This window comes from Aptenodytes forsteri, unplaced genomic scaffold (genome assembly GCF_000699145.1).
Source record: "Aptenodytes forsteri isolate BGI_AS27 unplaced genomic scaffold, ASM69914v1 Scaffold132, whole genome shotgun sequence".
Taxonomy (NCBI): domain Eukaryota; kingdom Metazoa; phylum Chordata; class Aves; order Sphenisciformes; family Spheniscidae; genus Aptenodytes; species Aptenodytes forsteri.
In genome coordinates, this window is record NW_008795520.1 from 4,861,291 (window position 1) to 4,887,697 (window position 26,407).

General features: G+C 39.7%; 1 protein-coding gene across 1 annotated transcript; it reads left to right on the top strand.

Annotated features, from left to right (window-relative positions):
* Positions 1-393: 393 nt before the first annotated feature.
* On the top strand, positions 394-22,266 carry GGPS1 (geranylgeranyl diphosphate synthase 1). Its single transcript, XM_009281792.2, has 4 exons — positions 394-468; positions 4,661-4,753; positions 13,993-14,063; positions 17,919-22,266. The coding sequence occupies exons 2-4, from the start codon at positions 4,687-4,689 to the stop codon at positions 18,678-18,680; spliced, it is 900 nt and encodes a 299-aa protein (XP_009280067.1). The 5' UTR covers positions 394-468; positions 4,661-4,686; the 3' UTR covers positions 18,681-22,266.
* The last annotated feature ends 4,141 nt before the right edge of the window (positions 22,267-26,407 follow it).

The window sequence follows — 26,407 nt, forward strand, 5'->3', positions numbered from 1 at the left end:
GCGCCGCGGCGGGCGGCGCTTCCCTCCCCGGCGGCTGAGCCCGGCTGCCGACAACGCGGATCAGAAAATGGGGGTGGACGGCGGGTAGGGGGAGCGAGGAGTCTTCGGCTCTCGGTCTCGCTTTATCTAAAATGGCGCTGGTGAGGCTGGGCTGCTTGCCTTTGAGTTGTGGAAGCAGCCAGAGAGGCTCTGCCGCCTCCATCGCCTTTACATCTCTTACGCTGAACTCCGAAAAACGAACTCTATTTCCTTTCGTTTGACTGTGGTGTTTTGGGCGGGGGTTAGGCATTTGCAAGCAGGGTAACGACTTCATGTTCTTTGTGAAACGTGAGTTTTACTCTGAGAAGCCATTCAGAAGTAGTCACGGTTTCTGCCGACTCGTTTTCTATCCTCAGGTCAGCCTGTAGCTTAAAAACCCTTCCTGCCTGTGTGCTGTCACAGCATGGTGCGAGGACTTCGACAGCCCAGGTATTGTTGCCTGGCTTCTGTAGCATTCATGCTCAATTATATCTGGAAATCCTATTAAAATCGAAGCACAATTCCAGCAACAGTATGTTCTTGCTGTTCCGGTGTTAGTGTTGAAATTGCAGCTATAGAAAGCTGCTTGTTTGCTTAGCTGCATCTTCGGGGAAGGTGTGTGACTATCCTTCCACCTGTGGGAAGTTGCCTGCCCTTAAGTTGAATACAGGGTTTTGTTTGGTATCAGCCTAGGAGGGCTTGTAAAGAGGCCTCTGCTAATTAGAATGAGAATGTGGACTAGGGTGACAAGTATGCTGTCCAAATCACATTTGGATTAAGAGCCTTGATAGCCTCTTTGAAACAATACACATTCACAACAGTTTCTGTGTATTCCTTCTGAAACAGATCTTCTCACTCCTACATCCCCCTATTTGGGGCTCTTCTTTTTTCCCACTGGTTACAATGAAACCGGTGTCTTGGTGCACTAAGTTCTGTGATGGAGCTGATTTAACAACTTTCTGGATGGTTCTTTTGCACTACAGCTCTCTGCTCCTTTGGCGTGGTTCTCTTTTGTTTTCTGTGTTTACTGTGATTGGAGCAATTGAGATGATGATGCTTTTTAAAATACCATCTGTATACTTAACCTTTCAGTGATCATATTCCCCTAATTTGGAGGAGGGGGAGAATACTCTGTAGAATGGGATGGAATGGATGGGGCGAGAAGCTGTTCTACGAAGTTCCAAAGTGAAGATTTTTCTTGACATGTAACCTAGAATTAATGTTACTTGCATCCTCTCTAGAAAGCTCCTAGACACAGATCACAGCTTCAAGTATAGTTTTAGAGTAGTTCCAACTTATGAAAGCTCATGTCACCATCTTATTCTAGTGTCTTGTGTGTTTTCAAAGACATCATTAGAGAGAAGGTTTGTTGCAGTCTAAAAGATGGTTCTTAGGCCCTCTGTTGTGATTGCATGGCCTGTGCCCATAACAGCTGCTCTGTATGTTTATGTGGGGATACTGAGAAATAACTGGACAAATGAATTAGTCATGCATGAATTGAAATGCGGCAAGTCTGTGTACTGGTTTAAAAGGTGAAATGGCCTTAACTGCTTTGATCTTTTGAATAAGCATACATGTAATCAATTCTTGCACTTTCACTAATCAGAGGCTTTGCATTCCCTTTCATTTATTGTTTAACTCCTGGCAGTTTTACTTTTTGTTAGGAGGTGCTAACTGAGATCTTGTCCCTAAATGTCTTCATTGAGAAGACTTTCTGCAACAGTGTAACTTCTGTAGTAAATTGGTCAGTCACTAGGTGGGAAACCCTTAATATCAAGCATTTCCCAAGTGTGTCAAATGTGATAACTTTGTGCAAAGAGCAGTAAATTTACAAGTCTCATATGGTATTCTTGCTTACAGGCCTTTACAAGCAACTTCATGTACATATTTCTTTATCAAGGGTCCCTTTCTTTGTATAAGTTTGGGGGAGGTTCTGCTTGCTGTTCTTGTTTTGGTGGGTGTATTAGATATGTAGCTGTCTGATGAATAATCAGACTGTTTCTCTTTTCCTTAGTGGAGGTTACCTATCGCTTCATTTAAAGGTAGCATAGCAGTCTAGAAAAGTTTAACTATAGTGATTTAAGCTAAGTTACCATCCACTCTTTGCCTGTTGGAGCATTTTTGCCTCCCTTTTATTAAAAAAAAAAAATCTTGGCACTTGTGGGAGAAGTGCCTGACTAATTTTCTGCTGGTAAGCAGCATTTCAGGTGGGACCTCTATAGTTTTGTGCCAAAAGATGCAAAGATTTAGTTTAATGCTGTGTAATACTAGCAAATTTCAAGTCTGGGGATTCTGAATGTTGTCTTAGTATCCTCCAGACAGGCAAGAAACCTCCTAACTCCCTGAGGGGTGAGGAAGAACTTTAAGATTTGCTTTTAATCAGAAACTTTTACAGAGAAGCAATTCCAACTCTAACATCTCTAAAGTTTAACTATAGTGATTTAAGCTAAGTTACCATCCACTCTTTGCCTGTTGGAGCATTTTTGCCTCCCTTTTATTAAAAAAAAAAAATCTTGGCACTTGTGGGAGAAGTGCCTGACTAATTTTCTGCTGGTAAGCAGCATTTCAGGTGGACCTCTATTAGTTTTGTGCCAAAAGATGCAAAGATTTAGTTTAATGCTGTGTAATACTAGCAAATTTCAAGTTAGCTGGGGATTCTGAATGTTGTCTTAGTATCCTACAGACAGGCAAGAAACCTCCTAACTCCCTGAGGGGTGAGGAAGAACTTTAAGATTTGCTTTTAATCAGAAACTTTTACAGAGAAGCAATTCCAACTCTAACATCTCTTCCCAGCTCTGTTGGATAGCTAGGCACTTTCAATCTGTGTGGCTTTTTGACAAATAAGTCACAGGAGAGTTGTGAAGTTGGTAGTGTCTCCTTGTATCCATCTCTACCGGCTTCTTTCTGCTTAAAACATCTGGATGTGGACTGTGATAATCTTTTTGATTTCACTTCCTCACTGAAGTCCTTTGAGACTTATCCTTGATATGTAAGGGTACAGTCTGACAGCAGACTCTCAGTGGCAGTGCTGTCTTAAGAGCAGTTCCTATCCCTTCAATTATACCAACAAGCTGAAAACAAAATAGGGAGTTGAGGGTGTCAAATCTGATTTAGATTACTGTGTGGCCTGACCGCTAGTTGTGCTGGCACACCATGGGATATAGGATGGAAAGGCTGTACTGCTGAAAAACTATTCAAAGCTTTCCCAAAAGGTGTAGTCTTACGAGCATTTTGTTGGCAATGGTGCTTGCTTAAATAGCTTTTCTTGCCCCTGAAGTGCTAATACATTTGATTAACTTATGCAGTGAAGCAAATAAAGGAATTGATCCAAACTTAAGCTTGGAAAATAGTTACTAATGCAGATCACTTCCTAAGTTTGGACTACTACAAATACTTATGGGTGTGGAGAGTGGGAATGGGAGTAGACAGGAACTGATTGAGCTGTACTGAAAGGGAAAGGTCATGAATGTTGAGGAATACCAGTTTGTAGAGGTAGCTTAAGAGGAAGCAGTGATCTTAATGCTGACCTTTTGAGTTTTTGATGGGAAAGTATTGCTGGATTATTTTGAGCAAGCGTGGAACATTAGTTTATTCCACTCATGTTAACCACTCCCCTTAATGTACCTACATTAAAAATGCATCAGTCCATACTTATAAATATCACTTTAAAATAGTTATTTTTATGGATAACTTACATAACTATTCAGTTGCTCCAGGGCAAAAGTACATCCTTTCCAGGATGCTAGCTAAGTAGCTGAGAAATGATGCTGAAGTAGCATGAGACTTTATGCTACTGCTGCAGTTCCTGTCTTAAAATGACATTAGAAGAATTGTTTTGAGCTGCTGCATCTGCAGTGCAGCAAGGAAGGCTAGAGGTGAAAGGATAGAAAATCTATTGTAGAAAACAATCTGAAAAAAGTGCAGATACAGATGACCAAAGGTATGTCAACTGAAACATAATCAATAGAAAATTGTTGAGCTATGTAGGGAATGGATACTAAAAGATTTATTATAAGAGTCTGTTGTATTTAGTATATGGGAAAGTGTAAAGATGTCTGTATGCTTAAACAGAGGTAAGAAAATGATATATTCCTGTTCTGCCTTCTAAAACAGGACTGAAGAATTCTATCAGAAGGCTAATAGAATAAGTTCAACTTGTTTAGGTTGCCTTGGTGTAAGGTATATTTGCTGCTCTTAGGCATCTCCACATCCATCCTAGATGCTAGAAAGCATCTAGGGAGGTCTAGTCAGATTAGTCATGTGAGGTTTTGTATGTGGTGAGTGTCTTCTCTGAAGACTTGCAGTGGAGCTTCATTGTTGTGAATGCTGATGTTTTAAATACTTCTCTATCATCTAAGCCCTCTAATACATACAAAAGTCAGAGCAAACAAAGTCTAGGAGTTGGTTTAAACTATTCATGAATAATTAAAGGAAAATATTTAATACATATGCTTGTTTCTTTTCTAATTGACATCTGGAAAACTTATGTAGTGAAGGTAATATTAACTGAAGGTGTCATGTTCAAAATTGGAGTATTTGCACCTAACCTTGAAGTCAGCTGACTTTGTATTAATTGTATGCATCTATTTTTTACTTCCCTAATTTTTGATGTAAATAGTGTTAATAACACTTTCTTTAACAGTGAACTACCTCTTATGAAATAAAGAAATGGATGGGATGGATGAAACATCTAAAAGAATCCTAGAGCCATACCAGTATTTACTTCAACTACCAGGCAAGTTTCTTTGTACTGTGTTGTTTTTAAATATCAAAATTGTTTTTATAGCAACTTTTGTCTCAAGAAATATGAGCCAAGAAGTTTATCCATTCTTGATTTGTGGATTTAAGAGTAATTAAAAGTAACACTTGTCAATATTTTTTCTTCCTCTTGTAGAACCACCCTTTTTGGTGAGATTGGTACAATAGTTCTTGAGCCTGTCTGCAGTGTAAGTAGTATTTCAGTTACTCTGTTTTCCACTCAGAGTTAGCTGACTTGCTACTTTTTAAAACTGATAAGGGCAAGTACTGAAGACTTGATCCTGTACTTAAAGGAGTTTATCTGCTTGTTGTACTGGACTCAGTGGGTTGTGGCTTGGTTTTGGTTTTTTTTAAATAGCCTGTTTCTTTTGTGTAATTTCTTCTCCCTGTAGCTACCTTTCTTCTCCTTCTCTATGTGTAAAGCCAGGCGTTCTTACGGCCAATTTTGGCTGCCCCTGAATTGCATCACTTGCCAGAGGATCAGCCAGTCCTTGTGTGGTATCAGGTCACTAGCAACACATTCAAATAAAGTTTTCAGTCTTGAACAGTACCTATTTTAGCAGAATTCAGGAGGCAGTTTGATAGAGAACTACTGTATGGATATGCTTCTCAGAAGCCTCTTTGCTGACTAAACAGTCAGATTGTTTGCTGTGGCTTTTGCTTGTACACCTAAAGTGTAAGGAACACCATACAAGCTATGAAAGTGACTAACTTTGTAAAAATAGTGGTAGAACTACTTTGTCATTGGAACTATTGCATGATTGCCTTCTATCCAGCTTATATTGCATACTGGTGGAGTTAAGGAAGGTACAAAATATGGTAAATATTAAGGAAAATAATTCTGACCAAAATTACATCTGACTGGGATAGAAGACCTTCTGTTTAGACAAGTAGTGTAATGAATCTCAGCCACAGTGCTAAGTGGCTTTTGCACTTCTGCAACAAGACCTGTGTATCAGCAGGGTAGGTCCTGTGGGTTCTAATTCATTACATCTGTGTATAATGAATTTCATTATTAATCTCTACAAACATCCAGGATTGTCTTACCTACATTAGTGATTTCATTTGACTTGGCAGTTAGCACTACTTGAGTTGAAAAATAAGAAAAGGAAATAATTTGGTAGTAACATGCCTTTTTAATGCCAGAAAGTTTGTTTCCCATTTCCTCACAGTATATTCCATTTGTGTTTGTTGAACTGGGTGGTGGTTTTGCTAGAGAACTACCTTAAGAATAAGTCTACGATATTCCAGAGAGCTTTCTAAGAGCTGGTCCTGAAGAAATTTACTTTCCTCCAATACCATCTTTAAGTGTGCTTTTTGTTTTGTTAGATTATCTCATATAACCAGGGTATATTGTAACACCTCTGCATCTTCAGCTGCTGATTATTTTTTTAAGGTATTGTAGGTACCAGCAAAAAAAGCTGAGCTTCCTAGTAGGAAACATACAACAGACAAAAAGTGCCAAAAAAAGCTTCCACAGGCAAAAGTTTGACTAGTAGCTCTTCAGTTAGCTTTCATTTTAAATGATGCATCTAGGATATACACTTAACCTTCCCACCTTGACTCCTGTGGCTAAATTCCTATACTTTGTGAGTTCAACCCTTATCACCCTATACTGCTGGCTTATATAATGTTATACTTACTGACAGTGCAAGCATTTTATATCCTATCCTGCTAAAGCATCATAAATCTGTCCACTTAACATGTTGATCTCTTGTTAGTTTACGTTTTGGAGAAGTGAGAGACAACATACACTTCTCTCTATGCAGAAATGGTGGTGTGATTCAAAAGGGAAGACTTCTCTTAAACTAGGCAGGTAAAAGTGGTGTACCTGTGGAAAGCTTGTACTGAGTAACAGGTGAAGCAGTGAGAGTTCACAATCATATAGCTGGATGTTTACTGTTTTTGAAACACTGGCTTTGCCCAAATTCAGATATGCCAAGTACAGATCAGGAGGAGCCAGTTACTTGTGTGAACCTTGGAATCAGTATGAGCACCAATGCTTACCAATGCTTGGTGAGGGGGAGAAATTGGGCATATGCTAGCTGTTCATAATTAGGGTGGAGCCCAAATGAGATGCCTGAGCTAATCTAACAAGCTCTTGCTGAAGGAGGCAGTTTCATTCCATCATCTTTATGCTTCTGGCAGTATTATCCTGCTTCTTAACTTGTGCTGGTTCTCAGCTTGCTAACCAAATGATTAGGTAGTATCAATCACCTAACCTGTTAAAAACTTGCCTGGTTAATCTTCTCTGTCTTGTTAGTGATCTGGCACAAGAGTGAGGACAAGGAGCTGTTTCTGTGTTGGATCAGCTTGAGTTCTGAGGGGCTTTTGCAGAAAGCTTGGCTGTCAGATATGTAAACTTAGGGCCCTACAGTAGTTCAGTTGTTTATCTTTTAAGACTAGTTAAAAAACAAACTCTCCAAATGGTTTAGTAACCTATGAGAATGTGAATTAATTTAGATACATATCATTTGTTTATATAAAAGGGATTGTGTAACAGTATTAAGGTGGTTGGGGAAAAAAAATAGGTGCCTGCTAATGTTGTCTGTAGTGTAAGAACACAGATTTTTATAACTGTTAAGGACTAATCCTTCATTAATGAAATAGGACTTTTAATGGTAACAGTTTGGGGGTCATACTTAAATTAAGCTTGTCTATTTCTTTAACTTCAATAGCACTAGGATGAAGAAACTACTAGGCTTATGGGGTTTTTTTACTATGTTACTATTTTAACTGCTAGTATAGTAATTAATGTTTATTCCTTCACTAGCAGAATTTAGTGCTTGGGAGAACATACATTCCGAAACAGTAACTTTTCTTGCAAAGTCTCATTATAACAGAACATTGCCATACTAGTTTATAGCAGTGTTCCACTTAATCTAGTATTCAGTCTCGTAAACGAAGTGCAATAAACAGGCTTAACTTTCACAAATTCCAACGTGGTTTGTCTCAAAAATGGCCTGATTCACACAGATGATGAATCTTTTATCTCCGCATGGCTGAGTTAACAGCAGTAGCTGTTTTTGCAGCACTACAGAGTATATGGAGTTTCAGTTGCAGTAAAACTGATATGGTCAACAGCTTGCTATTGAAAGGGGTAGATTCTGATCCCATTCATGATTGTGCATCTTCCCTTTCATGTGCATTGCTGTGGTCTTGGCTGCAGACTTTCTAGGCTTGTTTAGCAAGTTAAACAATCAAGACTGGCTTTTGTTTTTCAGCTTTTTCTGCTGGGTTATTGAACTTGACCAGCTTGGTGAAGGAGTTAAGTACCACAGGGCATGATCCCTACCACTGGCACAACTACACTTGGCACATCAGAGGCCTCAACTTGGGCCAAGTTCCTGAGGGAGGCTGCAGCTCTCCAGATTCTGAGCTGCAGGGATGTCTGGGGGCACCCACTGGGCCAGAAGAAAGTGATGTCCCTGCCCCTGAAAGGTGTGCAATGGTGGAAAATGTGTGTCACCAAGCAAAGGATTAGTGGAAGAGGGTCAGCAGGCTGCACAGCATCAGAAATAACAAAAAGAGCAAGACCCTGCAGGTTCAAGAGCCTGAAACCTCCAGGTATATTGAAGGAGGGGCAGGAACAGTCTGCGCATACCAGGTTGGGAAATGGATATTCCCACAATGGTGAAGGCTGGGAGCTGATGGCTTCTGGTACCAGGAGCAGATGTGCAATTGCCAAATAAGTTCAGTGCACTAGAAGAAGACACATGGCTGGAAGCTCTGTATACAACAAAGCATCAGACCAACACTCAGTGGCAGCAGCTAGTGATAGCAGTGGGAAGACTGCCTCCTGTGGGGGACAGAGGTTTCTGTCTGAGCTGCTGTCTTAGGGAGGTTTCCTGCTTCTGTGTAGCCCTGATCAGGGATGTTACGGAGGCACTGCCAAGGCGTGTTTCACCCTCAGACTACTTAACCCTGCAGCTCTTCTACTTGAGTACTAATGGATATGGCAAGGGGATGCCTAGAGCTTATAAAGCATGATTATGTGGCTTTTGGAATGAGGGCCAAGGGCACAAGAAGCCGGGTGGCTTTTCTCCATGATCCTCAACCCCCTTCCCCTCACCATCAAGAGGAACAGACAGATCCTGCTTGTCAACTAGTTAGTTGCACAGCTGATATTTATAGCAGAGATTTGGGTTTTATGACCATGGGACTCCCTTTGTAGATCAAGGACTACCAGGAGGAGATAGCATCCACCTACCCAAGTCAGGGCAAAAGTGTCTCTGCCAACAGGCTGAGCAACCTGGTGAGAAGGGATTTAAACTAGAAATTACAACAGAGGGGAATGACTACCCATGATTGAGTAAGGAAATAGTGAAGTTGCAAACAAAGGGTGTAGGCTGATGTGGACAAGAGACACCTTGTAATCAACAGAGCAGAGTTGAAGGCAGCCCATCCCAGGTGTATGCACTCAAACAAGGAAGTATGAACAGGACAACATGATGGGGGAAGCTCTCACACCTTTTCTGGGGGATCTGCAAGACTGCGTGCCTCTCTGAATTGCCTCTACACAAATGCATACAGCATGGGGAATAAACAGGAGGAATTAGAGGTCTGCATGCAGTTGCAGGGCTGCAGTTTTATTGGGGTATCTGATGTGGGATTGCTCGCACAGCTGGAGTGCTGCAATGGATGGATAAGGACTGCCTAGGAAGGCAGTCTGGGATAGCAAGGAGTGGGAGTTGCCTTTTATGTGAAAGAGCAGCTGAACTGTATGGAGCTCTGCCTTTGGTCAGATAAGCCTGTTGAGAGCTTATGGGTTAAGATTAGAGGGCAGATCAATAGGAGTGATGTTATAGTGGGTCTTTACTACAGACCACCTGAGCAGGAAGAAGTAGATGAGGCTTTCGGACAGCTGGAAGATGCCTCATACTTACAGGCCCTGGTCCTCATGAGAGGACCTCAGTATCTGGTAGAAGAAGCAACACAGCAGGGCACAGGCAATCCAGGAGGTTTCTGGAATGCGTTGATGACCACTTGCTAACATGGGTGATCAAGGAGCTGATGAAGGAAGGCATTATGCTGGACCTTACACTTAGAAACAAGGAAGAATTGGTTAGGACATGAACACTGGGGGCAGCCTTGGCTGCAGTGACCATGGGATGGTGGCATTCAGGATCCCAAGAGGAGGGAACAAGGCAAAAATGGGGATCACAACCCTGGACTAGTTAACCCTATTTTGGACAGGGGAGTTAAACTAGACAATTCTACAGTGACCTTAACCCATCGCAAGTGACTGCCCAGGTTTAAAAGCGTATGGGCCACCTCTACTCTGTTTATCTTCCTGCAGTTCACTTAGGCTGGCTGTAGTGTTCTTGCAGCTGTGTGGGGAGGTCTGCTTGGGGAATTTATCCATTTAGCCCTAACCCATCAGAGGACAGAGCTAAACATGAGAGTGTACAATATAGCTGAGGTAATGTAGTAGCTTGCTTCCTCCAGAAGGGCAATGCCCCCTTCCCCTGGCTCTCAGCATCTGCTGCTTACCCTGTACTAACTCTGGCAGACCCGCTTCATAAGCTGACTCAGTACATAAAGCTGGCAGAAAGCTAACCTAGCAAAAAGCAGAGTTTTCTGCTGGGGTAATGAGTTGAATTAGCTCAGTGAGGCTCTAATGAGGGCTAGGTTAATAGTCCCTCTGCTCTTTCCCATGCTGTTCTAGCCCTTTTATGTATCCTCACTGTAAGTGGGGTGCTGCCCTAAGGGCATAGCTTGTGGTCACTTTAATGCAGCAAGAGTGAAGAAATACTAATCAAGAGCCTGTCCAGAGCTGGACATCTGTGGGTTTTGGGTCTGTACCCTGTCACAAGAACAATTGTGTATATAGAGAGTAAGTCAGGCTGATTTTTTTTTTTTAGAGAAGCATCTAATCTGTCTAAAGAGGTGGGAGGGGATTGTCCTCAGTACAATGTCTTTAATCTAACTTGATCTTTGTTTCAAGGATAAGGGTTTTACATTCTTACCTGTAGAAGGAATTTCATCAGAGTGAATCTACTATGTTCTGAATATTTTTTCTCGTCTTTTCCACCCAGCATTACTAAGGAGAAAAGCTTTCCGTAGTTGCTGTTTGATTTGGGTAATATTGGGATCTTAAGGAGATTAAACTGAATGCGTTTAGCATAACTTTGATAAAAGCTTGGTGCAGTAATGTCTATTATCATAGTTCTATACAGTAGAACTGTATAGAATATAGAATATTAGAGAATATTAGAGCTTCTAATTTTGGAAGTTAGACCTCTATATTATTTGGTTTTAGAATAGCCTGCTTAGAATAATTAACAGAGCAGTGACATGTGACAGTGAAGAAACTGGGTAGTTCTGCCAGCGTTAAGTTTTATTCCTTTTAATTTTATCCTAGTGTCCCTGGATTGTTGTCTTTTCTAGTTTGGGGAGAGGAGAGGTGTGGCAAGGAATGGAGGCTTCTGCATCTAGGCTTTTGAGACCAGTATTAGAGGGGTTTGGTCTCTTGCCATCATAGCACGGCTGTAGGCATAAAACATGCATACAGAAAATTGCTGTGATACTACATAGGCCAGGTAGGATTGACTTCAGAACAAGATAAAATAGCATTTATGTAGCAATAATGTTCCTTTAAAGGGGCTCACACAAGCAAATCTGCACCTATCAAAGGAAAGGTGAATGTTTCACTATACAGATAGTGGTTTTTCCTTGAATAATCAGTGTCTAGACAGCCTTGCTAGTCAAGGTAGACAAGTCTAACAATTCAAATGCTGTCTCTACTAAGGAACTGAAGTGGCTAAATCCACTGTGCATGTTAATAATCCATTTAGAGTGAGTGCTAGTAGTTACGTTCCTCATGATGAAATAACCCTTGTTGCTGAACATCCAGCATTCCATAAGCATATTTGCTAGGAAACGCATTCAGAAAAACAGAATTAGCTGTCTAACGTAAAAATGTAGGTGTTGTCTGTATCAGTGTAACTTAGAAGTAAATAAACAGCTGTAGATAAGGTACACTTTAGTGTGATATTATCTGAGTAGTTTTCTTTAAGTATGTACTGAAATATTTGTTATACTTAACTGGCAAGCCATATGGTTTGGCAGATGTTTGTAACAGTTATTCTCAATATTTTTGAGCAATCTTTTCTCCTCAGTTAACTCATGCAATTATTTTAAAATATTGAACCTCTGATGCAGGGCATTTTGACCCTCCCTTGTGCAGTACTGGTGGTCACAAGTGTGTAGTGAGTCAGATCAAGGAAACAATCCGGCCAAAGTCTGATCTAACCACATGGGAGAAAAGGGGGGGAGGTCTGAGTGTCTGAAGTGTTTCAAATCCTTAGTATCTGCAGGAGATGTTGTCAGAAGCAGGTCTAACTTGAATTAGTGGTGGTACTTAGTTAATGTAAGAGGTTTTTAAACTCTTGGGCACTAATCTAATTTTGTATTTAAATTTGAGCTCTGGTTACCTGTGTTAAAATAGTGAACTTCTAAGTCAGCAAATTATTGATTTAAATAAACACGTTTTAAAAAAAAAAATGTAGAACCAGATATGTACTTTCCTGATAGAGAGCAAGCCTGGCATGGGGAGCTTAAAATATCTGTTCTATTTGAGAGACAAAAACAATCCCTCCCTCTTGCAGAAAGCTATTAATATTTAAAACTGAGCACAGAAAACAAATGGAGAACAGAAGCCAATGATAGTGTATGTCCAGGCAAGAGTGCCCTTTCACACAGGACGGAGCCAGAGGACAAAGCTGTTGGGGGCGGGGGTGGAAAAGAAGCACCTCTTCATTAGTCTCTTCTAATGCAAACCAAAAGACGGTGGTGATGGGAAGCAGTGGAAAACTTTGAGAACTGAAGCAAAAATTGAAGCCCTTTGAGCCAGGGAGGAAGGTTATCACCCTTGCTGCAAAGCCCAAACCACAAAACTATCGCTTACCTGGTGGTGACTTAATTAGAAAAGGAAAAATCCTGAGTCCAGTTTCTCCAGGGTATATCACTGCAAGTGAATCTACCCATTTTTATTATTCTGTTCTGTATGTGCTGGTCACACAGCAATAGAGAAGCCTTAGGGAGACATTCAAATGTTGAAATTTTTTCAGTGCTATGGGCAAGATGGCATCATCAACATGAGGACTAATATTGCAGAATCATGAAGTTGTGTCTCAGTAGATCTTAAGACAAGTAATATGGAACCCACTGTCTAGGTTGCACTGCTTTGAAGTTTATTTAAAACTTTTTCTAAAGGCCTTGTTGATGTGAGCTACATATGCAGAGCTGTTTGTCTAAACCTGTCTTGCAGTTGTTCGAAGATCTTATAGCTGAGCTTCTCAAAGTTCAGAGCAGCATTGTCTCAGTGTGGGTAGGGAGTGACTTTCATATTGATCGTTAGTAGACACTGAATAAATATTTGTATGTGACTCCTAGCAATTTACTAAAGAAAGCTGGCATCAATAATTTATAGGCACATAGGTTAACTTCTATTAAAACTAACTCCATCATGTAAAATGTATCTGGATTGAATAGTAATGCTTATTTTAACACTAAACTTGGACTTCTGATCTTGTCTTTCATTCCTATGAAACAGGGTGACTGCTTGGCTCCACCAAACTAGATTTAGCCAAAGCAGAACAAATCCTGTTATTCATAGGTAGACTTCTCAGGTATAAGATGTCTGAATTCTTGAAAAGTTCTATTCTGTTCAGGGTGTTCTGTTCAGATTTTTGTTTAGAGTTAGTATGTCAAATGTCACCTTCCTGTCTTACAAATTGTCAGTAGCAAGTAAGAGTACTGCAGGAGAAAGACCTAAAAATGGAGAGAAATAGATATTCAACAAATATCCATATCTTCAACTAATAATGAATCATAATTGAAACTTCTTAATCTGTTACATACACAAAATCAATGTGCCTGGCAAACTAGGGCTTACTTTCAGAAGTAGTAAGCTGATCTATACAGGTTACCAAAATACTCAGGATCACTTACTAATTAAACTACCAAAACTAAATACAGTAACTGGTAAATATGTGCTTTGCATGTTACTGTGAAATGTTTAAAACTGAAGTTGCTGATGATTGTGATGTTTATACAATGATGAAACAATCTACACACTTTCTGCTTTCAAGTGATCACACTGATCAGCTTACTGGTCTCAAATCAGTGATAGTTGTTAAGACAAACTGTTGTCCCTAATAATGAACTTTATGTGATTTTTTTTTATAAATGCCTATAATATTTTTATTGTAGGTAAGCAAGTGAGAACCAAACTGTCACAGGCCTTTAATCACTGGCTGAATGTTCCAGAAGATAAAATACAGGTACTGGCTAATTATTTTTAAAGGTTTGTTACCTTTCTTCCAAGACTACTGATAACAGATGATTCTCTTACATAGCATAAATGATCAGAAACCTTAAATGCACTAATTTCTGAATATATTAAAGTAAACTTTCAGGAAAACAACTTTAGTGTAAAGCTTTGACTGTGATGTAACACTAAAGAAATTACTTTCACAGCTTGTCTTATGTAGAATAGTTACTACTTTCCGAGTGTGCTCAACCTTTTAAGTTGTAAATAAGCAGCTACCATTGTTACCCACTTAACTCAGTTATTAACACTGAGTTTTCAATGCCTTATGAAAGAAGCTAGACAGTTACCTTGTAAACTACACAAATGTAGTGGTTGAAAATAATCTTATGGTTTTGATACAGGAATATCAGAGGCAGCAGTTAAATCAACTTTATAAACCACTCCTTGTTCTGGACCTAAAACTGTGGTGGTCTTATCATACAGTCTAGAGTCCTTACTCCCTAATGAGAAGCATTAGACTAGGAATTCTCCTTTCCTTTTGCTTTTCTGTTGGCCAAATCTGTGCAAGATGTATGGCTGTGTAAACACTGGTTTGTCGAATGAAAAATTGTCCTCTTCATTAGGCTACAGTTTTGTCAAACTGCATATCAAGGGTGCAAAAGATTCTCTGTACACAAGCCAATGTAAGGAATTAAAATAACCAATTATGTTTTTTGACTCTTACCCAGCTGGTTCCTAGTTAATTTCATTAATTGTAGGCAGAAGTACCTTTAGAGTTTGTGAAGGAGTCCTCTTTAGGGTGGCTTCAGAGTGACACTTCATAGTCCTCAAGTAGCAAAATAGTGTAAGTGATTTAAACAATGAAGGAAGAGGTTGTATTCATCATCTAGTAACTCTTCTGTTTTCCAACCTGTCTATATAACTTTTTAGCCAGATTTATTCCGGCTTCCAGCTAGACACTTCTTACCCTTTGTGCTCAGCTACATATCCAAATAAAATATATAGTAACCTGTGTATTGTATGGATGGATTTAGTCTAATATCATAGATCAGAACTTCCAGAGGCTTCTTCCAGTTTGAATTATCTAGGACAACCCCCTGCTTAAAGCAGGGCTTGCTCTATAGCTACTTTAGGCTTCTGGGGCCCTTGCTGAGTTTTGAAAATCTGAGGATGTAGATTCTGCAGCCTCTCTGGGTCTGTCTTCCCGTGCTGAACCCCTTCCATGGTAACAAACTCTTCCATTCTGTCCAACTGGGATTTCTTATGCTGCAGTCTGACTGTTGCCTCTTGCCGAGCACCCGTGACAGTACAGGTCCATCTTCTCTCATGTACTATAGTAAACTAAAGCTGCAGTGCCTCTGTGTGAACAGAAGTTACCAGTTCTCCCTGTCACTTTTAAACTGATAATCACGTAACCATTATTGAAAACTTAGGCCACTTGTTCTGGTTATCTATATGAAGAAAACTGATGCTTTAATATTTCCTTTACCACTTAAGCTGTTTGTGATGGAACTTTAATATTTTTATTCTTCAGGTCATTTGAGGACAAAAACAAGACGTCATCTTTTAATCTGCGCCTGCCACAATTATTACTGCTTTCGTGCATACTTGTACTAATTTTAATAACTTAAAGTTGTTGAGGTCTGCAGGACCACCTCTAGTCATCTTTTTGACATCTCTCATAATCTTCTTAAGACATCTCAGTTGTGTAGCAGCCTGATTCCCTTCCAGCTATTTGTATTTCTTTTATTAAAAATCTGAATTCTGGCACTCCTTATAGGACATTTTTTACCTTAGATCATTTATCTTCATGTAGTTTATTTAGATGAGTACAGTTGAGGATACTGTTCATTGGTAGTTGATTTTACTATTGGCTGCCACCATTTCACTTTTTTCTCAGCCAAGTGGTCTTTTTTTTCCCACCACTTACTGCATCTCTAATACTCAACTGATGCTGCACTGAGACACTTAAGCTTGTTGAATTAGACAACACTGGGATTGTCAGATGAACTTTCTTCTTAGAAGGCACTGAAATGGCCTAGTACAGGGCCAAGCAAATTTTAAAGCTGTTGCAGGTAAGGAGGTAGAAATCTGTGTGTTGGAGTGATAGTGCAGCAGCCACTGATTCGGTAGGCTTAGGTTGTAAGAAAGCATAACACTCTGTACTGGTTCTTCAGCTTTCATTATAAAAAGCAGTCTTTTCATTTCTTCAGGCTACTTCCTGATGTGTTCTAAAATAAGCTTTTTCTGCTGTCTGAACTTTTTGCTCCTTACTTTCAACTTTGAAGCATTTTTGACACTGTCTTTTCTAAGTTCACAAGAACTTAATTCAAACATGCAGTCATGAAGCACTATTTCAATTAAACCTTAAATGTCTAGAAGCTGCAAAAGTTCATGAAACTGACAGTGATATGAAATAGGTTAGCAAGAGAAATGCTAGAATAGGCTTATCCAAGGAATTCACAGAATACAGGGAAACTTTCCTGGTTGTACTGAGAATGGGAATGACAATGGACTAAAAGAATATTCAGAAAAATAGGTATGCAAAGCTGCTTTCAGTGAGTACTCTATCCTCTGATTTAAAGTCAATGGGCAGCAACATATCTTTGCAGGTCAAAGTAGGGCTCACTTCTAACTGGTAGCTGAGTCATTAGTGCTTAAGTAGGTTGTTCTTGCAGTTGTATCTTAGACAAACAATTAGATTGCTGGGGTTTGGGTTTTAATCTTTGGGACAGTGGTCACTGAACACTAGGTGACTTGCTGCTCAAGAAGATGCTTGCAGCGAAGTCCCTCTTTTTCCTGCAGCACCCACCAAATAGGACCATACTAGGTACTTGCTGCTATTTAATGGTGGCCTTAGTATTTTTTTAGAAGCAGTTGTTTTGATGAATGTTGACTGAGTGCAATGTTTGTAGCTAGCAAGTATAATTGGTTCATTAGCTTTAAAATCATATCTTAATCAGATGTGTTCTGCACCAAGTTTATACAGTATGCAGTTTTACATGCTTAAATTTATTTCCACTTAAGCAGGTGCTGAATATACCTGTACTTTGCATAGCAGCTGTGCAATAAAAACAGTATATAGTGTTAAAACTCTTCATTTCTTGTTGAATCGTCCTGCTTTGGAATTGTTAAGGTTCACTTTTAGTCAAATGTAGTCAGCTACAAGCTTGATGTTCTGAACAGTTTATTGCATACCTCAGGTGGTGTATGATATTGGTCTACCTAGTAACTAGTAGTAAGTGTGTAGGAAACTTCTCAAAAGAAGTTGTAGCTGTTGCCTTCCTGCCAAGAATTTTCCAAATGATGTTTCAGAGAGAATAGTCTGTCCTTTAAGAGCTCAGTACTGAAGATAACTACACAAAGTGTGGGGAAAGAAAGATGAACTCTCCACTTATCAAACAAGATTTACGAGACAAATGTGTTAATGGGTGATACCTGACACTCATGAACTGACTTTAGGAGATCTCAGGTTAGTGAATCTAAACTTGTCACAATATTGTGTTGCTTTTCTTTTCCTCTATTCATGTTTCTAATAACAGTTACTGCATGACTCCTAGGCAATGGCATGTTTTAAAACTAGCAACAATGGGGAGCATACAAGTGGAAACAATTCAGGGAGGAAGTTCACTTTGAATCTGAAAACATTACACAAAAGACAGACGACATGATCCAGGATTTATGGCAAACTGGCTGATGAAGAGAATCATAAATCTGTATTAATAGTAAAAGCAAGTGGTCTAAAGGGGAACCTCAGTGATAGAGAATGTCATTCTTTAAAACCTTATCCATTTTAAATAAGGTCTTGCAAAACTGGAGGTTAAATTACAGTGGGAGACTTAATAATTTTCTCTTCTTGTAATAGGTTATCATCGAAGTGACAGAGATGTTGCACAATGCAAGCCTACTTGTGGATGATATTGAAGATAACTCAAAGCTACGACGGGGCTTTCCGGTGGCACACAGTATCTATGGAATTCCATCTGTAATCAACTGTGCTAATTATGTGTATTTCCTTGGCTTAGAGAAGGTTTTAACCCTTGATCATCCAGATGCTGTTAAAGTTTTTACCCGTCAACTCCTGGAACTCCATAAAGGTCAAGGCTTGGATATTTACTGGAGGGATACTTACACGTGTCCTACGGAAGCTGAATATAAAGCTATGGTACTGCAAAAGACAGGTGGTCTCTTTGGATTAGCTGTAGGCCTCATGCAGCTGTTCTCAAATTATAAAAAAGACTTAAAGCCACTTCTTAACACACTTGGCCTCTTCTTCCAAATAAGGGATGACTATGCCAACTTGCACTCCAAAGAATATAGTGAAAACAAGAGTTTTTGTGAAGACTTAACTGAGGGCAAGTTCTCATTCCCAACCATTCATGCAATTTGGTCAAGACCTGAAAGTACTCAGGTGCAAAACATTTTACGTCAAAGGACAGAGAACATAGATATAAAAAAATACTGTGTACATTACCTTGAAAATGTGGGTTCCTTTGAGTACACTCGGAATACATTGAAAGAGCTTGAATCTGAAGCCTATAAACAAATTGAATCACTTGGGGGAAACCCTGAGCTTGTAGTGCTAGTTGAACAGCTGAGCAAAATGTTCAAAGAAACTGAAAATTAAAAATTTCACTCCTGGGAGTGGATTAAAACTCTTTTGAAAATGGGAAAACAACCAGACTATCTGAGAGGTGTGATAATCAGTCTCACTTAAAACTTTCTCTTGTAGCCACATTACAAAAATTACTGTTAAAAACAATTTGTCACTGAGTATTGAAATATATACCCTATTATCTATACAGTCTTAACTGTAACTGCTTGCAGATGGTTTTGTTAAAGCAGATGTACTAGAACTGAAACAAGTTTTGAATCTAAATGTGATCATCTTTACACAATCATCAGCATTATTTCAGGCCTAGAGCTCTCATATCTTTAACCAGGTTACTGTAGGCTTCTAGCTGAAATTCTGTGTTAAATTAAATCAGATTGACCTGAGTGTATTGTGCATTCTCAAACAATGCTCTAATAAACCAAAATGTACAATGTTAAAGAACAAAAGAAGATACTTGCAACCACAATGCACATAAAACCGTTGAGTGATATTTCTAAGTTAGATTTGTGAAGATCAGATGGATCAGCTTACTAAGTTCTAAAGTGAATATCCTATCCAGCTTCTGGGAATATTTTCAGGGGAATGTGAATTATGAACGATAGTATTTTATATGCAAATAAGACTAATGTTTAGTCTGAAATTGTAGCTTTATAAAGATTTCTGAGTACCTTAGAGGAAAGATTCCATTGCATCGGCAAAGCATAAATTTGCTGCTGATTCTAGCTCTGCAGTGAATAATTTTGATCGCCTGGTTTTAGATTTTTAAACTGTCAAATATTTTGTAGCCAGGGACTTAAATCTATGCATTAGAGCTCATACATGTAACTGTAAATAGCACCATGGTAAGCTGCTACTAGAAGTGGAATGGAATTCACACCAGGTAACTTCAGGACACTGTAATTGGTGCAGGTCTCTTTAATCTCTGCTTATAATTGAGAGGCTTCTCCAGGAGCTGATTCATAATTCATACTGCATTCCTGTTCTGAATTGCTATCTGGAGGCATGTTATAGGACTCTCCAAACAGACAAGTTCTGTAATTTTTTGCTAAAACAAAGCACAGCATCTTGTTCTACAAGCTATAATACCACTTCAGTTCTGTTAATAGCTTTAGTGCTTTAAAATTATGTACACAGGCATACTGAAGTAGAACTGAAACTGAGAGCTAGATTAAGGGGGGAGGGCTGATAAGTGACAAAACCTTCTGCTCATCTGTATATAAATATATATATAAAGGTGAACAAAACATAAGCAGAGATGTTTGTTTCTTCTTGGCTGGACTGGCTTTAATTGGGTTCAGTTTCCTTAGTCTTCACAGCTGCATAAAGCTTTGCTTTGGTGTAGGGAGGTAATGGTTTGGATCAAAGGTGTAGGACTGGTGCTATCAATGGTGGTGTTAGCTCAAGCATACTTTCAAAAGAAATGGCCAGAGGTACTTGGCTTCTGACAGCTGAAGGATAGTTTTATGCAGGTGTTCACTGACTGTACCTGGAAAGCAGGAAGAGTCATGGTCTCAACCCACTGAGAAAACTAACTGAAGAAGGTTGCTGTAATGTCTTCCCTGGGCAGCCTTAAGTTCTTTTGATAGTGATCAAGCATGAAAAAATTCAGGATGACTGCTTTCAGTCAGAGACATTATGTAGTTATGGATGATAGCCTATCCCTTTTATCTGCACGCTGAGGAGGAATCTTTGCTCTGTGATGAGGCACAGAATAATAGCCTTTTCACTGAATGGACCTGGTCGCCAGGACTGAATAGCTGGAAGTTGGTGAAAGGTGTCTTTTCTTTAATGTTAATGACAGTGAATTGTAATTCCTTTTTTATAACTTGCAGTGCTTAGTAGTAAGCCTGTAAATTTTTTATGTTTTATGAGAAAATACTATCTGCAACGAAGTACAATGTTTTTGTGCCATGTCTTGGGAGCTTCTAAGCATTGTTGCAGCTGATGTTGAATGGGGGAGAGCACTGGAAAAACTAGGAGATTCTCCTGACAACAATAGTCTTACTGTAAAAGATATCCTTGTGCCTATTAGGATATTGTAACTGACGTATGCAATGCAAAGTGCACTTAGTGCCATTTCATGTCTGCTCAGCTGCTGGATGTAAACAGTTTTGTGTAATCAAACTTTCCTAATGAGGTAGCTTTTCTTATTTTTGTATAAAACCTCTACCATCTGACACTTCTGCTATGTCGTCACTTCTTTGGTTCATTCTGGCAACTCACCCCAGTATTTATTCTAATACTATATCTTGTAGAACATGCCTCCATTAACTTAGGAGAAAGTACATTGGAAGTTTTCCAGCTGCAGGCTCTTTAAACCACAAATGGTTAAGAAGGGAAAAGTATCCCGGGAAAAGAAAGCTGGACCAACAAGAAACCATACAGCTCCGTCTTGCTATTCTGCCTTCAAGGCTTTTGATACCAGTATTCAAAGCATACCCTGAAGGTGTATCTTAAAAGGCCCACAAGCAGGGTATTGTTGCTCTTCACTTTGGTTAGGATGAACTGGGGCCTCTGAGGGTTTTTCTTGATGTATTCAGGAGTTGGAAGAGGCTGGGATCTTTCCTCTTCATCTGTTAAGCAGGTAGAGCACCTTTAAGTATTAAGTGTCAGCAGTGATGATGCTCCATAGTCAAGGTAGATTTTATGTTTGGTGCCATAAGATACGAGTGCGCATCTTCATCAGTGTTCTCCAATATTGGCTCTGGTACAATCTCCCGGTGTTAAGCCATGTTAGGAAAATCACTTCCTTAAAGCAGCATGAGAGTTCTTGTGGCTGCAGAATTAGTTTAGTTGTATAAGCGCAGTTCTCTGTTGCTATGCCTCCCACAACATGGGGAGTAGGGTTTTTCCTCATCTTCACAAGAGATGCATTGCCGTGGAATGGAAATCTGAGTTGCAAGTGGAGATGCCCATGGGGAAGTAAAGGGCATGCTGGTTTCAATGTCAGTCCCTTTGAGCCAGAACTGTTCCCCTTACCTTCCTACCATTGCCAACAAGTTCCACTTTGATCAGGTTACTAGTGCATTTCTTGGGGGGGTTAGCTCTTGCAGTGTGTATAAAGGGAAATGCATTTATGCATTTTTTTTATTTTTATGCATATTTATAATGCAAAGTCTCCAGCATTTCTCCCCACCTCAATCTGTTTTCTGATTGTGTGCTTGCTTGGATGTAAATGAATGCTGGATGTAAATGAATGCTGTCACCTGTCTGAGTGGCCAGCCATTGGATGGGACATCTGTCTCTGCTTCTTCAAAGGCTGATGTTATCCCCATCAGTTATAGTGAAAATTGCCTAATTTCAGGACCTTCCTGAGGAGGTAGCTTGTTTTCCACCTCTCCCTTTGAGCTCAGGCTGTTCAGGTACCCAGTAAGAGCAACTTTGTATGTATTGGCCAGTTGTTGATACAAACAGCCTAAAAATGTTCATGGCAGTGGGAAAGTAGCTGTTGGTGCTTCTTTATGCCTTCAACTTTATGGTTGATTTTGCTAATTATGAAATATCTAAATGCCTCCATGTGCTATGGAAATTTCCTATACTAATGGCTTCTTTCCCCAGTTATTGTTAAAATGCTAACATGGTATAAACATGGGATTTGGGGGGGGGGGTCCACCTTCTTATGTAAAACTGGTTTGAACTCTAATGTGTCTTTAGCAGTGAATTGGGCCAGTCTTTTATTCATGTGCAAGAGCTATATAGGTGTCCATTGCTGCTCTTTGTTCTGTCTTAATCTTACCATTTTACGTTTCAGGTTTGCTATTTACTGTGTTCCTTGTATTATTTGCTCAGTACTTTCATTGTAATTCTTTTCTGTTCTCAGCTATATTTCTATTCTGCTACCAATACCATAGCACACACAATACCATCAAACTCGTTTTTGATCCTGGACAAACAAAATAGTCTGGGTCTGCTTTTGAAATGTTAAATCTTGGCTCATCGTATGCCTTCGCAAAAGTAATCCAAGATTTTCTGCAATCTTGAAATGCCAGAAACTTTTTTCCGAGAAACTAAAGCCTGTAACATATTTTATATTGCCGTAAATTATTTTTGTCCCATGTAGCTTGAGCTCCTTTCCCTCTACTACCTGTTTGCTTTCAACACCTATTTTGCTTTGGTGGTAATGCTCGTTAGGCCCTTCTGTGAAACAACTTAACTCGCTAGCCCTGGGGGAGAGAAGTTAATTTTTGTCTGGGTTAATGAATTGTCCCACTCAGCAAGAGCCTGATGAATGTCAGAGCTGGCAGGTGGACAGAGGCAAGAGCAGAGCCAGGGAAAGGATTTGAGAGAATAAGAAAACCCAGAAGAAATTTTAGGCTCCTGAGGCTGCCTCACGTAGTTCCACCTTGTTTTACAGCATCTCCTTCACTTTGTTAGGAAAGGCTCAAGAGTGTGGTTAGTTTCCCTGAGCTTCCCTTCTTGCTTTCCAAATAGAATGTAAGAGATGTTAAAGTTTAAAATTATTTATGCTGGTTGTTATTTATATAACTTGCATATATCATCTTTAAGGTTTTGATTAAAGGTACACATAAAACAAACAGTACATTGTTTCATTACTGTATGTTTCCCTGGCTTCAAGAATAGAAAAATTGTTAAAGAAAAATAATCTGCTACGTGCCTACTTGAGTTGATTGTTACCTCACATTAACACCCTTCCTGAATAACTTTTATCATAGCTGAGCACCAGTAGTCACCTCTTCTGCAGCATTTTTTTTTTAAAATTACTTTAGCAGGCACCTTTGTGAGGTGCGGCTAGGAGTAATCCATGATTCATTAATTCACTTTCATTCAAGCATAGTATCTGTAAAATTTATAGTAAACATGCAGGTTACACCACATGAATCCTGAGAGCATTCCTCACCTCTGTGCCCTGTGGAACAAATAAGTTCTCAACTCGTTGAAAAGGCATTTGCTGAGCATCTCGGTTTACTATAGTGTAGAGAACTGTGGGAGATACCCCAAGAAGGCCTAACATGGCGCTTCCAGGGAGAGCACTGCAAAACCTGACATGAATTTGTGTGGAAGGCTAACTCTGATGTGAAGGGAAATCACAGACACTTTTCTGCTTTTGAACTCCAAAACAATCCATGACAATACTCTCTGCTCTGTTGGTATATGAATTATATGCTGTCAGTAAGCAGTTGCATCTTGTCTTGATCACAGTAGATTATTTTCACTCTCTTCGTAATGTTTCAGTTGTTATTTCTGGAGCATATGGTATAAGTTATGTAATCACTCAGTAAAGTAATTATTGAAGTCTGTGAAAAGGAAAAATGGCAAATGCATACATTTTTGGTTATGCTGTTTTGAAATACACAAAAACTGTCCTGTTCTCTTGCTGTAATCTAGTATATGTTACTCTGCAGCGAAGGGGGGTATAACAACTTTTCACCAACCTAAGTTAGTAAAATCAGGCTGACACCAAGGCCATGTGAACGAATTAAAAGGAAAAAAAAATAGAAGTGTTTGCAAGGAAAAAAAAACCCACAAAGTTCTTCAAAAATAGAATTTCAGATAATTGCAGAGTTAATACATGGAACTAACTCCTACAGTTTTTCTGTGGCTTTAACTGAAGAACTTATTGCTACTTACGCTCTCTTCTTTTTGGGGGTGGGATGTGGTGTACAGGTCAAAGTAAAAACCGTATGGAGGAATTGTCATTGCTGTTCCCAGAAATGTAAAAACTGTGCTATAAACCTAATCTCTTATATTTTTACACCAACCAAAACGAATGCTCAGTAAATTCTGAAGTTAAATCCTTTTTCACTTAGGTGCTTATAAAATGCAGAAGTTGCAGTTCTAGGTAACGAGGTGAAAATGTAAAATTGGTCTAGTTGTTTTATTGGCATTGGGGCTGTCCTGTTTCTTGTTGAGTGCATTGGATGAACTACAGCTATTTGTTGATTACAGTGCTAAAAAACAAGAAGTGCAAAGAAATAGAAAGAATAAACAGTTATGCTATTCTCATTTTAGAAATACTAAATACATAAATTCAACAACATGCTTGTAGATTCTGAGAATGGCTGAATTACCTATCAAACGTGCTGCTGGGGTCAGAAAGATAGTGAAAAGTATTTTCTTGTTTTCAACACCTTTCCTGACACACAGTACAGTCAAAGTGGAGCACACTCCCAGGTTTGTACTCGGGAACAGTGAATGAGTCAGAGAAGGAGAGCAAGAGGGCTTACGGCCATTGTTTCTGCTGTCGTACTTGTACCACTATCTATGTAGCTTCAGCATCATTCAAAACTGGAACAGATTGTTCAAAGGGTGCCCTCTGCGGGAGATGAATGGGCTCAGGAACCCAGATGAGACAGCAACACCACCAAATATGTAGAAGGATGACTAGGGTATCTGTTTTTTCCAAAGACATTAGTTGGCCTAAGAAAACACATTACCTTTGGCAAAGGAAGACTCTGAGGTAAAGGCACAGAGATCTTCTTCGCTGGCATGCCCCTTTGGGGAGCAGCTGCTTTATGCCAGGCAGCAAAGCACGGTCTCAAAGCCTGGTGCTTGAAGATGCATACCATCAGCGTGCCAAAGAATTTGTGTTATCCAGATTACTTTGATTGGAATATACTAGTGTTACCAAATACCTGTACTTGATTTCTGTAATCCGTATCGCAGAATCAGAGCGAAGAGTGCTAATATGCTGCCTGCGAAAAGAGTGTACGGAATTATTTAATGTAATAGAAGCAGAGGCACAGCACTGAAATAGCTTCTTGATTACTTAACTATTGTTGTTGTTTCAGTCTTTTTGGTCCCAAAACTCAAATGATACTGTTTGAATTAAGTTGTTATGAGACTTGGAAATACGAAGCGCATCTGAGATGAACAAACGTGGAAAATGTCAACTAGGATACTTTGATTTTAGAACCACAGAACTGTGTGAAAGCTATTAAGTCTCGTCATACCAGTCTCTATGAAAGGGAAGAGCTCTTACTAAATTTCTGTTCCCCAGCAATTGCTAATTAAAGAATACAGTCAAGTCTTTCAGTTTTCACTGTTGATCTACACACATTGGACATCTTGATTCTTTTTTTTTTTTATAAGCTGTGTTTACTAGTTGTTGTGGCTCTTCTCTGGATCCTCTTCCAGTTAATTGATGTTTTTCTCAAATAGTGGATGTTGAAATAAACACAGCCACAAATGTAGCAGTGCCAAACACTGAGGTAATACAACTTCTCTGTTCTGTATGCTTGTTTATGTAAAACCAAGCAGCACGCTAGTTCCCCTGGCCAGATGCTGCCCCAGGGCAGCTCACCGCCGCTCACCGAGAGGCCCACGTTCTCCTCGGTCACTGTCTCCCAGGACAGCACCCCAGCCTTTAAATGTGGCCTTACTGCCTTTGTTCAACGCACAGCTTGCATTTAGGCAGAAAAACGCGTACTGCTTGCTTGCTTCTAGATGTGCTAAGCGAGGCGCATTTCACTGACGTTAGTTGAATCAAACAAAGGGGTGGTTTGATCCCGGAGGCCCAGCCGGCGTGGCCTGGCAAGATCAGGTCCTGTGAACCTGTGCTGCTCGATGCCGAATCCATCGCTTGCTTTTAATTATTAATCAGCCACGCGCTGAATAAGTTATAACATTATCTTGCTCCGTATCAGACTGGCAGTTGCGTGGCCTGTCTACCACACGCTGCTTTAAAACATTAACGCGGCAGCGGTTTCCCGGGGGGGCTTCCCTACCAGCCCACCGCGAATCTGCCACTACTCCCAGGCCGGCCGAGGCCTCCCTTCCCC